This window comes from Protopterus annectens, chromosome 6.part0 (genome assembly GCF_019279795.1).
Source record: "Protopterus annectens isolate FY-2018-M chromosome 6.part0, PAN1.0, whole genome shotgun sequence".
Lineage (NCBI taxonomy): Eukaryota > Metazoa > Chordata > Ceratodontiformes > Protopteridae > Protopterus > Protopterus annectens.
Genome location: NC_056737.1, coordinates 1,297,433,935 through 1,297,450,897, shown reverse-complemented (window position 1 = coordinate 1,297,450,897; position 16,963 = coordinate 1,297,433,935). Strand labels below are relative to the sequence as shown.

The following is a 16,963-nucleotide window of genomic DNA, read 5'->3' as shown; positions in this document are numbered from 1 at the left end:
AGCTCCTTCCATTTTTCCAGTCTTTTGTGGTCTTAAACCACAGGTGAAGCATGAACTGCTACTTGCTGAACAGCTGCAAAATCCTTCCTAGACAGTGTTTTCTCTTCACCTTTTCTGTTTGACTTTCTTTCAGGTCCACTGAATTTCTTCTTTGTTGGCATCCAGGCAATGTACTTATTTGTCAGTTACTGAAAGTGACCCAAAAAATAGTTTCAATGGCACTCCTTTTTCAGTTTCTGCTTTTAGACTGACAGAGTTGAAGTTAAGCCGTTTACCAGTGTTCAGCCATCTTGGGAGTCGCAGCTTGAGAATTCTTATACAAGAACATCGGGGAATCCTTAACCCTATAAAAGAAGTCAGGTTTCCTGGGTGCAAAATAGAGGGAATCTGGTTCCAGAGATGCATTCATAAACACAATCTCCAAGACCTCCATGACAGCAAGAAAGTACAGTTTTGTACCTACCATAAATGTAGATGTTCGAGTGTTCACCCTGCTGCAGTCATCACACTTGGGTTACCCTGCCGTCAGGCGGTCCCGCAGTCGGTCCGAATTCCAAAGTCTTGGTCCGGCGTCGGTTGCTGTCGCTTCTTCCCTGACATCAGTGCGCCAGGGGTATATAAGAGGCATCCAATGCCATTTTCTTCAGTTTTACTTGCCCCAGATGTCAGATGCCCCCAAAAGGTAGGCAAAATATATATATATAAATATATACATATGGCTATATAAAAATAAAACAAAACCCTTAGGTACAAGCAAATACACCACAGAGGTAGTATAGGATAAAGTGGTAGAGATAAGTTCAGCTAGTTCAGAGGGGATGGAGGGAGGGTAACCTGGACTGCAGCAGGGTGAACACTCGAACATCTACATTTATGGTAGGTACAAAACTGTACTATGATCATCGTGTTACCCTGCTGCAGTCATCACACTTGGGTTGAATCCCAAAGCTAAGGAGGGGAGGTGGAGTCAAACAAGGTTAGAAGAAGCTAGTAGGCCCTGCAAAACTGCAGTGGCAAAACCAGCTCTAGTCTTAGAGTAAAGAGGTAAGTGATAGTGTTTGGTGAAGGTGTGCACTGAACTCCAAGTAGCAGCTTCCAGAATATCCTTGGCTGGCACTCCCCTGAGAAAGGCTGCTGATGTAGCTGTAGCCCTGGTAGAGAGGGGACCTAATGTTAGCAGGTACTGGTTTCCCATGATGTGTGTAGCAGAAACGTATGCAATGTCCTATCCATTTAGAAATGGTCTGTTTTGAGATAGCTTTTCCTTGTGATCCTGTAGCATAGGCTACAAAGAGCTGGTCAGTTTTTCTGAAAGCCTTAGTTTTATCCTAGTAATAACGTAATTGTCTGTGAATGTCCAAAGAATGCAGGAGTCTTTCTCCTTTGTTCTGGTGATTTGGGAAGAAGGTGGGCAAGTGAATGGTTTGGTTTAGGGCCACACTAGATACCACCTTTGGCATAAAGGAAGGATTAGTTCATAGAGAAACTCTGTCTTGATGGAAAATGAGGAAAGGTTCCACTGTCATTAGTGCCTGTAGTGCTGAGACTCTTCTAGCTGAGATTATTGCTAGTAGTAGGGCAGTTTTCCATGAAAGAAATTTTAAATCAGTTGAGAAAGCTGGTTCAAAGGGGGGCAGTGTAAGCTTTTCCAGGACAAAGTTGAGATCCCAAGAAGGTGTTGGAGCTCTCCTTGGCGGTCTTAAGTTCTTAGCCCCTCTGAGGTACTGTCTTAGGAGGGGATGTGAAAATAAAGGAGGGTCCGTGCTGTAATGAGCTGAAATTGCTGAGGCATGGATCTTAACAGATGAAAAGGAAAGTCCTTTGTGTAACAGCTCAGTTAAATATTGTAGAATCTGAGGAATGTTCGGCTCCAGGGGATTTAGGCCTTTAGCCTGGTTCCAGGCGCAAAATCTTTTCAATTTGTCTGAATAGGTTTTCCTGGTGCTGGGCCTCCTGGCCTCCAGAATGACATCCATAACAGCTTTGGATAAAGGTGTTGGCTGGTTGATTAGGTAATCTGCCATGCAGCCAGGCTTAAAGTCTTGAGCTGGCTGTGTAGAATCAGATTGTCTTGCTGGGTGAGCAGGTGAGGAATTTGTGGCAAAATCCATGGTGGGCCCTGGGCCATGTTCCTTAAAATTGGATACCAATGTTGGCGTGGCCAGTCTAGTGCAACGAGTATCATTTGTGGCCTCTCTAATCTGACTTTCAGCAGTACCTTTGCTAGAAGAGGCAGTGGAGGGAAGGCATATATTGTTAATGTTTTCCAACTGAATGAGAGGGCGTCCACTTTCCAAGCTAGTGGATGGAAGGTCCTTGAGCAAAATTTTTGAAGTTGGTGGTTGTGGGGGCTTGCAAACAGATCTATGTCTGGGCGTCCCCATTTTTGAGATATCATTGCAAATACTTGTGGATCTAGTTTCCATTCGTGCGGATCCATGATGTTTCTGCTTAGGTCGTCTGCCAATGTGTTTTTCTTTCCTGGCAGGCATTGTGCTTGTAATTGAACCTGGTAAGACAGTGCAGTGTTCCACAAGGTCATTGCTTGCCTGCATAGAGGGTAGGAATGTGTGCCCCCTTGCTTGTTTATGTACCACATAACTGTAGTGTTGTCTGTCCTTACTAGTAGTTGTCCTGGGTGTAGAAGGTCCTTGAAAGCTGTTAGGGCATTCTGTACTGCTAGCATTTCTTTTTGATTGATATGCAGGTGTCTCTGCTCTGTAGTCCATTTGCTCTGAATGCACTGTCCTGCCATGTGTGCTCCCCAGGCATAGTCCGATGCATCAGTTGTCATAGTTTGCCTGGCTGTGGGTAAGGTGAAAGGCTGACGCTTGTTGAGGTGACATGCCTGTGCCCACCATAGAAACTCCTGCTGAAGGCAGGGAATGAGTGGAATCATTGTTTCCAAGCTGTGGCTGTGCTGAGTCCATACACTTTTCAGGTACCACTGTAATTTCCTCATATGCAGTTTTGCAAATGGTATTAGTAGTATGCAAGATGCCATGAATCCCAAGGCCTGCAGAATTTTTCTTGCAGGGAGTTGGGTCTTTGTTGCCATTATTCTGAAATATTGAAACAGCTGACGTTGTTTGTCTGGCGTGAGATAAGCCATCTGGGCCATTGTATTCAAGCTGGCACCCAGGAATATTATGTTTTGTGAGGGCACTAGTTTTGATTTCTTTTCGTTTACTGTGTACCCTAGGCAACTTAGAAGATGTTTGACAAATGCCAGATGCTGTAAAAGAACGTCCTTGCTTTCTGCTTGAATAAGACAGTCGTCCAGGTATGGGTATATTTGAATTCCTCTGTCTGCAGTATGCAATTACTGGTGCCAGGCATTTTGTGAAGACCCTGGGCGCAGTAGATAAGCCAAAGGGCAGTGCAGAGAATTGATAATGCGTTGAACCTGCAATGAAGCGGAGGTATCTTCTGCAATTTTGTGTGATAGGGACATGCAGGTATGCCTCCTTGAGGTCCAAAGTGATTAGCCAAGCATTCTTGCCCAGCATGGGAGGAAGCTGCTGTAATGTTAGCATCTTGAATTTTGGTACTTGCAGATAGGTGTTCAGAATTGAAAGATCCAGAATGGGTCTCCATGCTTTGTCCTTTCTTGGAACTAGGACAAGTCTTGAGTAAAATCCTTGTCCTTGCTCCTGTGTAGGTACCTGTTGAATGGCTCTCATGTTCATGAGAGCTGTAATTTGTTTTTGTGCCTCTGCCCATTGATTTGGTGGCAGGTTTGGCATTCCTTTGATCCTTGGTAAGGTATGAAAGTGGAATCTGTATCCTTGAGAGACAAAGTTTAGAACCCATTTGTCTTTTGTTATGATGTGCCAGCTGTCTGCAAAAAATGCTAGTTTTCCTCCCAAGGGTGTTGCCAGGAGAGATTTGCTTGGTAGTTTGAGGATAGAGTCATTGTGTCTGCCTTCTGCTAGCTTGGGGCCTGTCTTCTCCTCCTTTCTGGGTAACAGAACCCCATTGGCGTGGTTTGTAAGGGCCCTGCGACTGACCCCTGCCCCTTGGGCGTCTGTATTTGCCCCTCTGTGATCTGTCTGAAGCTGGAAAGGACCAATTTTTTGTTAGCCAATTTCTGCTGAAGCGAGGGGGTTGTACCTGCAAGAAATCCTTGACCGTTTGCATAGATTTAGCCTTATCCTCCATTTTCTTTAAGACCTCTTCTGCTTTGACACCAAATAATACATCCTGTTGTAAAGGTGCATCTAATAATTTTGCTTTAACATGGTCAGAGAGGGTTTGCTCTTTTAACCCAGCATGTCTACGAATGACAGAGCCAGTAACAGCTGCTCTACAGGAAGCTTCTAGTGAATCAAATCCGCATTGTAAAGTATGCTTGCCCACCTCTTCAGCTGCATGCAACAGATGCTGCATTTCCTTGAATTCAGGCTGTTCTGAATGTGTGCTCATTTTTTGTTTTAACTGAGACATCAGGAATTGTTGATATTTCAACATGTGAAACTGGCAATTTAATGCTCTCATAGCCAGAGTTGCAGAGGTGTCTATTTTCTTTCCCCATCTATCTAGGGCTCTGGAATCTCTTTCAGAGGGCACAGGATTTTTAGCCATAGAAGCTTTTGCTCCCTTAGGACCCTGGGATATGGTTTCTGGGTCAGCTACAGGGCTTTTATAAAGGAATTTGTGTGAGTCAGGTACTCTGTAGTATCTGTCTGGTTTGGCTGGAGCAGGAGGTAGAGAGTCTGGATTTAAACTAGACTCCAAGTAGACATCATCCACAATATCTAAAACAGGAGGGATAGCAAGAGGTCTGTGCTGGGGTAATATAAGGAACTCTCTGAGCCTTTTCTTAGAATCTGAGTAATCCTGGCCTTCCCCAGTGGAAATGTTCCCTCATGGTATGTAATGTTTCCCCAAAGGAGTAGTCTTCAGGAGGAGATGCTGAGGGAATAGAGTCTTCAGCATCAGAATCCTCATAAGGTGGGAAAGTGTAATCCTGTTCCTCAGAAGAATCTGAGGAGAGAGAAACCTGGTCAGAGGATGCGTAATCCTCCTCTTGTTTTGGTCTTTTATCAGGAGGGGGATGGGAACCCCTGATAAGGGTAATTAAATCTTCAGCCATCTTAAGCATCTGTTTCTTAGGCATGGGGCCTTGACCTGTAGACTGATGAACAGTTTTCTTAGGTTTTAAAGGAGTTTTAAGCTTAGCATAAGATTTAATGGTGAATGTAGTCGATCTGAAGACACCTTCTGCAACCGAAGGTGTTTCCTCCGGTGACTAATTCTGCTCCAGTGTCGGCAGATGGCTGCGTCGGCCTAGTAGACTCCGCTTGGGTGTCGGCAGCTGTCTGGGGTTCCTGTTCTGAGGTCGTCAGGGGCTGCGTAGGCGCCTCACTGAAAACCGGAGAACCGGCGACAGGCCCAGCTGAGGCCTCGGGGTCTGGCTTACTCCTAGGCTGCCTGTCCTTATCCTTGCGTTTTTTATGAATTGCGGTCGTCGGCTGCTCCGACGGCATGATACAATTAAATTTCCTACCAAAGTAATGCCGTGCGAAGTCAAAACGGCGTTTGATAGTGCATTTATTAAACCTAGCGCAAAACCGACAACCTGTGACGTCGTGGTCTGGGCCTAGGCAAGGAATACAATAAGAATGGAAGTCCTTATGAGGTATTTGCTTCCCACAAGAAATGCAATTGTTAACTTTTTCTGACATCAGACTGAGGCAAGAAAATGTTCCCCAACGGCGTACTTACCTTTATTGAAGACTTCGGACTGAAATTCAAATTGAAAATCTCAGGTGTCAGCCGACCGGCACTTGCGAACTGCTTCTGCTTCGGGCACCGCACGGCAAGAAAGACTGAAGAAAATGGCGTCGGATGCCTCTTATATACCCCTGGCGCAGGGAAGAAGCGACAGCAACCGACGCCGGACCAAGACTTTGGAATTCGGGCCGACTGCGGGACCGCCTGATGGCAGGATAACCCAAGTGTGATGATTGCAGCAGGGTAACACGATGAACATCAGCAAGTGCCCTAGGCTCAGGTAGGCCCATAAAAGATCTTCATCTCAGCCGGGCCTCTGAATGCTCCTCAGACTTCCTCAGGATCTCCTCAGTATCTTATGAAGAGTGTCCCCAAACAAGAAATCCTCTGCTGGACAGAGGAGCAGAAAGAAACTGATCCACAGACCAATTAATTTGCCACAGAATCTGAGGTGTCTGAATCCTTCGAAGTAGGTTCCATTAAGTTTTGTTCTTAAAGGAGCCCAACACCTTAATTATTTTCAAAGCTAACATCTTGATTTAAGAAAGTACATGGAAAAAAACTGTTGAGAAAAAGTTAGGGAACTGTCTGAGGCTCTGCTTGACCTAAACTATGAGAAGCTGGTGGGCACCAGTTAGGTATTTGGTTCTTTAAGCATCACATATTCATAAAAAATGCCTTGGATGATTTGGAATGCAATCAGGGAAACATAGACCTCCACTCTTTCTCCAGGCAACTCCTCATAAATGAAAACCCAGAGACTCCATCCTCACCCTTGGAAATGAAGGTGCAAGTCTCAGACATCGATGCCCCATCAGCCCCATCAGCATCAACAGGTACACTGCTACCTTCAGTCACATGCACAGCCAATAATGTGGGAGCCTGCAGATCAGTCTTACCACAGGCTTTGGCAAAGACACGCACTGAAGGTGAGGGCTGCAAATGAGCATCACAGTGTTTGGAACTATTGGACCAACGGAAACCAGAGTCATCCAACAGACTGTCCTCAGTCTCAAGACATTTCTCCCTATTCCACTTATTAGTTTCCTTTTCAAAAGCAGGCTACTGAAAAGCCTTGTCCAAAGCCACAGTGGTGCAGAACCAGAGAGTGCCCCCCTTATGAACTGCAACCTCCCACACAGATTCAGACCTTCAACTGTTTTCAGACCAAAGCTGTCACAATGTAGACAAGTGTCCACCATCATGCTCTGGGATGAAGCAAGAGAGACACCAGAAACGAAAATATTTGTGGGAAATCTTTTTTCCTCACAATAAACACAATTATTCACTTTAACTGAATCCAAATCAGATTCACTTTCAGAAACGAGACTAATAATAGCAGCACTACAGAAAGGGAAGTAAATTCCCCCTGAAGCGTACTTATCTTTCCTCCAGAAGAAACCAACAGACTGGCGATGTTGAAGTCATGTAAGAGTAGCAAACTGCATGTCAAGGAATATCTGAAGACTGTGATGGCAGATGCCTGCAGCAGTAAATATGATGCACATACGTTCAGTCTGATTATCTAATTCATGTAATATGGTTACTTTTCTTGTTACATGAATTTAGGAGATCCTTAAAAATTAAAGTTATATACTTTCCATAATGAAAGACCTGTGTTGTCTGTTTCTGTTCCTCCTCAAGGGATGGGTCTTTGGATTTGACCTCGAAATCCAAGGTTACAAGGGGACATAACTCTTACTTCTCAAGTCAGATGCAAAGCTATACATTATCTACACCCAAATTAGTACTGGATAATAAACAGTTGTGCTCCTCTTAACAAAGACAGGAATGTCAAGGACAAAATTAAGCCTGCCCCCCAAAAGTCACACATACCATGCTGCACAGGAGCAGCACCTGCAGCATGTTTTATTCCCTCACAGAAAATTTCACTTAAAAGTTAATCAAAATCTCTTACTCAGCATCACTCCTGGGAACATGACCTAAAAGAATGGTTTCTTCTGGTTTCCACTAACTACAAAAGCATTATTTATTTATTTAGTTACACTTTATAAAGTAAGTGAATTGGTCCAGGGATACTCTTCAGCCATGACCTGGTCCACAAAAGACAATGACAAGTAAGACATACACATAGGAACATAAAGGGAAAAAAACAATACTAGCATTAATACATTGGACAAAAACTGCATGTACAATACAAAGCCATGGTGTGACGGTGAATAAGTAAAATAGTAAATAATATATAAAAGAATGCATGCACTTATTAATGTTTAAATATACAATGTTAACATCACCATAAATACAAAATTATGTGAAAGCAAATGTTACCTAAGTGTAATGAACAAGGCACCAGCTTGTGAATGTTGCATGGCTGCACAAAAAAAGGAAGGGGGTAATTATAGTTGCATCACTCGTTTTCATAAAGCAGCATAAAACTTGTTCAGAATTATCCAATCATCAAAGGATGAGCTTGACTTGACTGTGTTATACCATTCTCTAAGATATGCAATCTGCTGTACTTTCAAAATGTCCCCATGTAGCATACACTAAATAAGTAGTTATGGTCACCATGTGCAAAGGGGCAAATAATTTTTTTTCCAAAATCAGCTGCATCTTAGTTTATCCAACTTCAACATCCCTCACTAGGGACAACGTAAGGTACAGGTACAACATCTCCAAGACTGGAATTAACAATGCAACAAATAAGCAGCTGGAATAACTTCATGACAGTAAATTTGTGTTTACAGAAAATTTTTTCCTGAACAAAGGCTTTATCCTCCTTGTACCTCATAATCTTTCTGAACAGCCTGAAAATTTCTAACAGTTCAGGCCACTTTCTCTGACTGACTGGAGGCTTGTTGGGTTTCAAGGAAGCAGTTCTTAAACCTACAGAAAGGCCACCTTCAACTTGCTCTGTGTTTGCAGGACCTGTGTGAGGACAGGCAGTCATATCATAAACAAACTGTAGCATCTGCTGATGGAAAATGTGCCTCAAGTACAGCAGAGTAGAGTAACAAAACACAGTTTTATCCTTCAGCAGAAGCAGAATGACAACGCTCTTTTGTGGGTTTCAGACGAATAAGCACTTCATTATAAATATGTTTCCCTTGACATCTGAAATGTTTAATAGTCTTTCACAGTAAGCTAACAAAACGTTCCTTTAATGGAAAGGTTAAAAAAATGAGCTACATAACATGGATTACTGCTGTTTTGGCGAGTAACAGCCAAAAGTCTCATGAGACCTTTCCAGCAATACCTTATCTGCTGGGTCTTCAGTCTACTCATGGTTTTCTACCTTTTTTATTTTTATAAATGTAATGTTTTCTTTTGCAAAGCTCTGTATTCCATTTAAACTCAAAAGCATCAAATTAAACTTCACAGACTGCCTAGTGTCGCTCATATCTTCTGAAAACTCCACCATGCAGGAATGCAGCTTCAGTGTTTCTTCTGATCTGCAATAAATTTTCCAAAAATTCAGACAGCTGAGACTTCAATTACTTTAGCCATAACAGATGAAACAGTAGCTGACTTGACACATTTCTTGCACTCATTTCCAGTTTTCTATATGGGCTTATTATCTGGGCTGGCTCTGTGGGCATGGCATTTAGAAGCAACAGGTAACTTTGCAATAGCCAAAGAATAATATGAACAACCTTTTTGGGTGGTTTCTTAATACCACATCCCTTTTATGGTCTAAAAGAATTCTCAACTAGTTATGCAGTAGTAAACTGTCAGACTTGGTAGACAGGTTGTGTTTTTATTTCCTGGTAAAAAAGGGAAAAGGTGGCGCTCATGAAAAGAACCCACAGTCTGCCATCTTAACTAGAACTCTGAATAAAAGACTGGTTTGTCTGAAGATGACTGAGATGCAGCTATTGCACTAACATTTTTCTGCATGTTCTGAAATGTGAGCCATTACCAGCAAGTCCTCAGAAGCCTGACAGGATTAAGTTCTCAAACACAACAAGTGAAACCCTGAAAGAGGAAACACAATAGCAGCTTTTAATAAAGACTGATGCCAAAACTGCGTTGGTACAATGGAGTGGGAGAAAGTCCTTCACATGTACAGTATCTGGTTTTACTGCAAAAAACTACAGAATCCACAATAGAAAGAACTGTTTTTGTGAAATTATCGTAACAAAAAAGGGTTACAAGATATGATTACAAATGCCTATAACTACAAATACCAAAAAACAGGATACCTAACAGTGCATTAATATTAAATCAATATTCACAAAAATAGTATAACATTATTACTTATTTATTATTTGATTTTACATTTGTTTACCGGGAAAGTCCAGCTGGACATGAGTCCTTTTTCAGTGGAGGCCTGGGGAGAAAAGCTCCAGTACCACAAAGTTAGTGCTCAATACACATTCTAGGAGCAAAGTTAGCAGTAAGTAGTAACCACACTGGTGGCATACAGGGATAGACAAAGGCTTGACAAAGGCCCTGGCAACCAATGTTCATAGCAGCTGCTTGTGCACTTGAGAAAGCAGGCAGGAAAATAGGTATGCCCACACTGGGAGGGAAGGGTAGGTGGCTCTGGTCAGCTTTGGCCTAAGCTATAGGAAGCAGACCTTACACCACAGAATAGGGGCCAGTCGTGAGGACAGCGATGGAGGCCAGCATAGGACAGGGCATGGGCAGGCTGTCCAAGGCACTGAAGTTAGCCCTTGCCTGAATATGCGAAGAAGCAAACACTTAAAAGTTATGGGGTATGCACAGCCTATATACCCAAAACAGCACCTAATGAAAAGAATTGGGACATAAACACATACATAATTAGCCCCATCTGCCATCGAGGATGCAAACTCCCTGATGACAGTCCAGGATGACGGCCTCTCCAAGCAGCTCTCACCTCAGAAAATTTGTGAGACTCCCACCTCTGGAGAACAAATGAGCTCAAGTCCAGCTGGGGGAAGCTTAATGGGCAGCATGGCAGAAAGGGAGAGGACTGTGGAGGGAGGGGAGTAGATCCCTGTAAGCTAGTGATTGCATAAAAGGAATTACAGGGTAAGGTACTTTAAAAGTACCTTTCAGAATTTTGAATATCTTTACTGTCATTCTTGATGCAAACTGTAACACATGAGAATAAAATCTCTTCTTCAATGCCTAAATTCAACCATAAACAAATACAACATATTATACAGCACATACACTAGACAACAATACATAAAAAAACTTGTTAGTTTACTTTAATTTTCAGAAGTACTGACATTAATACAAGCATTGTTAAGAATAAGATGAATCTCAGTTTCAGACTGCTCAGTGATTACAAGCTCATTATAATGTAGCATCCAGTTAAGCCCACTGGCCACACAATCCCCTTTCACTGTTTACCTGTGAGCAATGTCTGGCTAAGTGACTTACACAGAGTTGCACAATAGGCAAATGGAAGCAGTGGGAATCAAAAACCAGTAGCACTGCAGGGTTTAGGTCTGGTAGCACACTTTTCTGCAATAAAATCTAACTCCAGCATAACGCTTCCAGTTTGGCGCACTCTGAGAACTAGTAGCTAGTTTTACATTCTCTTACCTGGGACTCAAAATGCTTGCTTAAAAAGCCAGGAATCTACACTATAAATAGTAAAGTAAACTAAATATTTAGAGGTAATGGATGCCACTCTAAATAAGAAAATATAAAAAAAATCCAAATTACAGAAAATACAGAAGAAAAGTCTACATAGCCAAGCAACCATGTAGCTGAAGTCATAGCTGGCCTGTCTTCTGCTTCAACGGAGGACACGTCACCTAACACACACTTCCTACTCTCCTTTTCACTTCTTTTCTATCACGGAAATTAGTTTCTAATGTAGGCCCATCTTCACTAATATATATACTGTAAATTGTAGTCTTCTTGCTTACTAGAATGCCTATGTACAGCTTTTTATTTTAAACAACCCTGTTACTGCTTACATTTCTGTCCTTTTCTGTTTGTGAAATAGCTTTGTATTTCACCTGGACTGAGCCTGAAATTGGTCAATAATGGTCAGTGTGCAAAACAAATAAATAATGATCAGTGTGCTACCACAAGATACAAAAATTAAACAAATAAATGGAATCAGTGACTATGCATGAAAAAATACTCAAGATGTACAATGAGGTATTTAAAATCAGTACAGCCTTACAAGATTAAACAAAAACAAGTGAGAAACTTGAAGAGTTTGAAGAACCTCTCTCTAATCAGGCATGTTAATGTAATTCAAGAAAAAAAGAACGAAGAAGTGGAAATAAAATAAAAGATGGTTGAGTATGTAGACAAACAAGAGAGCTGAAGGATAAACTGTTGGTTCTTACACAACAAGGTACTTAAGGCATACACTTTTTTTCCAAAGCTGTCCACAACCTCCTATCTCTATCATGTGCGAATGTTCTTACAGGAAATGATGCTTCACTGTATGAAGAAAAATGTACAGCCAAATGAGCTGGGTTTACTTTTAGATTAATGTGAGCTGTCACTGTTATGCTTACACAGCAGAACTAATGCCTTGTGCATTAAGACTTGAGCATCTGAATGAAAGGTATTCTGTTGCTACAGATTTTGAAAGTTCCTAAACACTGGACTCTGAAACCTTAATCCATTGCAAATATTTTCTCTTTCAAGTTCTTTTACAGGCCAATTTATATTTTCACCTATCTAAATTCTGAGGAACTGTGCCTGAAGATAATACAGTCTTCATGAAATAAATGAATACACTGAGAAGAGTTACTACTGTGAAGAATAAAAATATTCTTTCATAAACGAGGGAGAAGATAGGTTTCCTCACTCTCTTCTTTTGCCTCTGGCCTTCATCAGCACCATGGCAATTCCGCCTTGCTGAAGTCTGAGCTCGGATATGTATTAGTTTTGTCATGTTTTTTTGGAACTAGGCATATCCATAAGACATCTATATTAAGGTTACACTGCCTCAAAAGTAAATGTCTTATCTATAAAGTGAACTTTTCTTTCACTGGAGAGATTTCACCACTAAACAACTGTGTAATTACCATCATGACATGGATGAACAAACTTTATAAAACAGTTGGACTGAAGTCTTTAAAGATGAAATAGCTGTCTTACATAAAGTACATATTGTGGGTGTCTAAGTATAATTCCAGAGAGTGACTGACATACTGCTTCCTTAATATAAGTATAAAATTCAAGCTTTATGGGCATTTCACAGTGTCAGACAATCTGTAAAGTTGCACTGTACTGATTTATGTTAGTGGTAGGTATATGAAGTCTGTTCTGAATAAGGAATACAGTACATGTTCAAAATATATGTGTGTTGAGGACTTGAGCTGGCACTACGTAAGAACTAAAAAATCTTGTATATTTCTTCATGAAGCTCATCTTTTTGTCCCCAAAATAATGCTAACATAACCCACAAAAAAAGACATAATACAATGTTAGCTTCTACCGCAGAACATAGATAAGGAGAGAAATAACATAAAAATAAACCTTGGTACATGTTTTTATATCTAAAAATCACCAACTAACTACATCAGTTGAGTGTCAAGACAGTTCTTGAGAAATTTGCTAAAACATTTCTGACAGTTTTAGAGACACCTTAGAAGCCTGTAAACCAATCAGGCTTTTTGGGGTTTTTTATGATTGGGTGAACACCAAACATACACATATAAAGTATTCTAGCAGACAAATCCAATAAATATCAAAACTGTCCTTTATTGTGTCTCACTACAACATCAGAGCTAAGAATATTATTTCTCAAAAAGTGTTTTATCACTGTGAATATATAAACTAAAAACATAGTTCTTAAAAGTACAAAATGACATTTAATCATGAACAAATATTACCCAACCTTTAATACTATTAGCTCATGCCACACACACATAAGCATGAGTATGTTCTAAAAATTTTACAAGGGTATATGGAAGCAATAAAGAGATATCAGCATTATGTACATTAGCTCAGCTTAAAGTCAGAATAGCTATTAGATGTTCACAAACTGCAGCAGTTCCAAAACATTCTGCTTGTAAAAAAAATGTAGCTCTCGGGGTTCCCTTCAGAATCTCGAACTACTGAAATCCCGAATTTCAGTAGCCCGAGACCAGAAGGGCGAAAGTGCAAAATACCGAAACCCCAGAAGCGTGAAATTCAAAATCCCGAAGTTCGGAGATTTTGAATTGGCGGTTCTGGTGTTGCAGTGTGTGAGTGGGTGGTTGGAGATGTAGGTAAGTGTTTGTGTTTCACGGGTTCTGAGTAGGGTTTTAGTGTGTGTCTGTGTGTTTTGTTAGTGTGATTTGTGTGTCAGTGAGGGGAATGTAGCTTGTGTGGTGGTGTTTTTGCGTGTTTGTCTGTGTAGTGCGACCTCGGAGTTAGTATATTTAAGTAGGGGGGTGCAGGGGGGCTTGCCCCCTGCTTATATGTAGGGTAGATGATCGTGTATGTGCAAGGAGGTGTATGTTTGTGTTTGCGGTATGTTTAGTGTAGAAGTCGCGATTTTAAATTTCACGCTTCTGGGGTTTCGTGTTTATGGATTTTCGGCTTCATGGTCTCAAGATAATGAAATTCGGGATTTCAGTATTTCGAGATTATGAAGTGAATCCAGCTCTCAGCTCGGTCCAGGCAAACAAAATATAAAATCTTTTTAAAAAACAACCATATAATTTATTATAATATCAGATCATAAAGAACTGCATTCCTGTAAGGAGTACACAATTTTCCCTCTTTATAAATGCCGTGGCAAAAAAATATATACATATACAAAATGGATTTTCTCAATAAATTCATGGCATACTCATTCCAACTTCTTTAAAGGTACGAGGCACAATCTAAGGGTATTTTAGAACACAACTGCCAAATATAATACCTGAAAGTTTCATGAGAGTGTATCAAACCATTCTGAAGCTAACATCCCTTCCTATGCATGGAGCAAAACAGCTAAGAACAGTCAGGATTAGGGAACAGTCTACTTGAAAACCGTCAGTTACAAAAAAGGGTTAATGCTTAAAAAGAGAACTAAAATAAAAACGCACTTAATGCCTTTGTACAAATTATGAATAACATTATCCTTCCTTTATAGTAATCCTTTTCTGTAGATATGCTGTGGTGCATTACATTAAAAAAAACAGTAACCTCTTAGTATAGTTCTTTAACTAACAATTTGGTAACATTCTTCTTACCTGAAAATTCTGAAAAAGACAGGCTGCTGGATTTGAATGCGTTTCTGCTGAAGTAAATGTTGGCTGCCCATGGAATCCTTGGAAAACCTGAGATCCCTGAAGAGCAGGCAAAAGTTGTGGATGCTGTGACTGATTATGAGGAAAAACCTGGCCATTGTTGACCAGGGATTGGAGATCAGCCAAATGTGGATTATTCACACTGCTGTTCACTGATGATACATCCCCTAGACAAAATAACAATAAAAAATAATCAATGGCTGCTTCTACAGCTACTTTAAGGAATACATGTAGAAATGTTACTGAAAACTGCTTTTCCAGTCAGTTTCTGGACATGCAAGAAAACAAAGAACAACAAATATGTAAATCTGAAAAAGTCATGGCCAAAATACAAGGCAAGGTTTCAACAAAATATACATATTTGGCCCTCATCAGACCAATAACCAAGTACAATGCTCCCTTTTGCATGTACCTCACCAGACACCTGCAACAACTGGAGAGACCACAAAGGTTTCTCACCAAGAAATTAGAAGGTACACAAAATAAGTCTTATGTGGACAAACTGAAATCCCTTTCACTGTATTCTGTCTCCAACAAGTTGCTAAGGGGTGACCTGTGCCTGGTTTTCAGGGCAATCTCTGACCTGGTCCTGATGGAAATGCTACACATTCATAAATCAAACTGCAGGAGGGTCACTCGTTCCAGGGATCTGAACAGGTCATGCTGGAAAGATAGATACATTTCTCAAAGACTGCGACTTCTCTGGAACAAGCTTCCAGTTCACGTGAAATGGAGCCCCTCCTGGACCCTTTCCAAACGCCACCTGGATCAATGGATCAGTCACTGCAAATTCACTCCTGTGGTGGTGTCCATGTCCCTCCTGGACACAGGAAGTCAGAATTAACTACCATAGACCCTTACTTCTGTGAACTTCACTCACTCAACCACTGACAATTGGGACAACCTGGGATAAATATGGCTAGGCTTGTAAAGTCTCTAGCGCCATTAGCCTAGTAACCTCCCATGAACCAAAATAAGTTACTGAGGCACTTGAACATTAGACGATGACAAGTAATGACAGAAAGAACACATGGAAAGCTAATACAATATCATTCCTGCTTGAAGGACAGTTGTATTAACAAATACTGAGAAACCATTTAGTGTCTTCAACTGCTTTGTTAAAACCTGCTTCATTTGAATATACTAGCTATGTATTCTAGCAAACAATTATAAATATTACAGTCTTAAGTGTAGGAAAGAAAAAAAAAGATAAATTGTACCAAACTGTTTGTTCATGAGCCCTCGCTGAAAAAAATAAAGATATCAAGGTACTACAGTCATGATCAATGTCTGAAACAAATTTTCTACTAATACTACAAAGTATGTTGTTCTAAAAGCACAGAAAAGATTTCAAACTGAGTTGGGGTATAATGGCCATAATTAAATAGTCAGCTGGTAAAGCCAGTAAACAAGAAAGCAACAAAAAAAAACTATGTGACAGGCATTAAACTGGCAACCTTGAATAAAGTGCAGAGATCCAACCCACCTACATGTTTGAGAAAAGATGCTTTGCCAGAGGGAAGGCAAGACGCAATTCAGAGGTTATGGAAGGGCACAAATGAAGACGATATGAAACTTTAAATCAGGAAGACTTCAAATTGTATTTAGGTAGCCCATGAATGGGGGAAATGTTAAAAGAAAAGTGAGAATGATAAAGACTCACTGGTCTGGAAGTTCAAGAGATGTGACAGAATTAAAGGGCAATGCAATATACTGAAAAGGTTGCAGTAAGAGTTCAAAAACGTAAGTGTCTGCTGGAGAGGAGGGCAGAAGGCAAACCATCGAAATAGGTGTTAAAGATAAAGGAAGTTGCTTAGAACAGCACCACTGGAGTCTGGTGAAAGGTGGTTTTGTAGAATTAATGTACAAAGATGTGCAACTGGACAGGACTAAGGAGAGTTTCAATGGCTAAAAGGCTGAATATGGAAATGTACATCATAAGAGGACAAAGGTATCTGGCAGTTATATGTTGAGGTAATGAATCTGGATCAGTACAAGCTATGCAGGTGAGACTACTTCATTACTGGTAATTCATGGCTATCACGCTCTCTGAAACAGACTGGAAGGAAGACAACCTATAA

General features: G+C 40.8%; 1 protein-coding gene across 3 annotated transcripts in view; it reads right to left on the bottom strand.

The window, feature by feature from the left end:
• The window catches only part of MBD5 (methyl-CpG binding domain protein 5), a 1,606,355-nt gene that overhangs the window by 522,595 nt on the left and 1,066,797 nt on the right, over positions 1-16,963 (bottom strand). For all 3 annotated transcript variants that reach the window (XM_044074864.1, XM_044074862.1, XM_044074863.1), the window contains exon 8: positions 14,826-15,049. In XM_044074864.1, the coding sequence (XP_043930799.1) occupies positions 14,826-15,049 (224 nt within the window). The remainder of the gene's footprint in view (positions 1-14,825; positions 15,050-16,963) is intronic.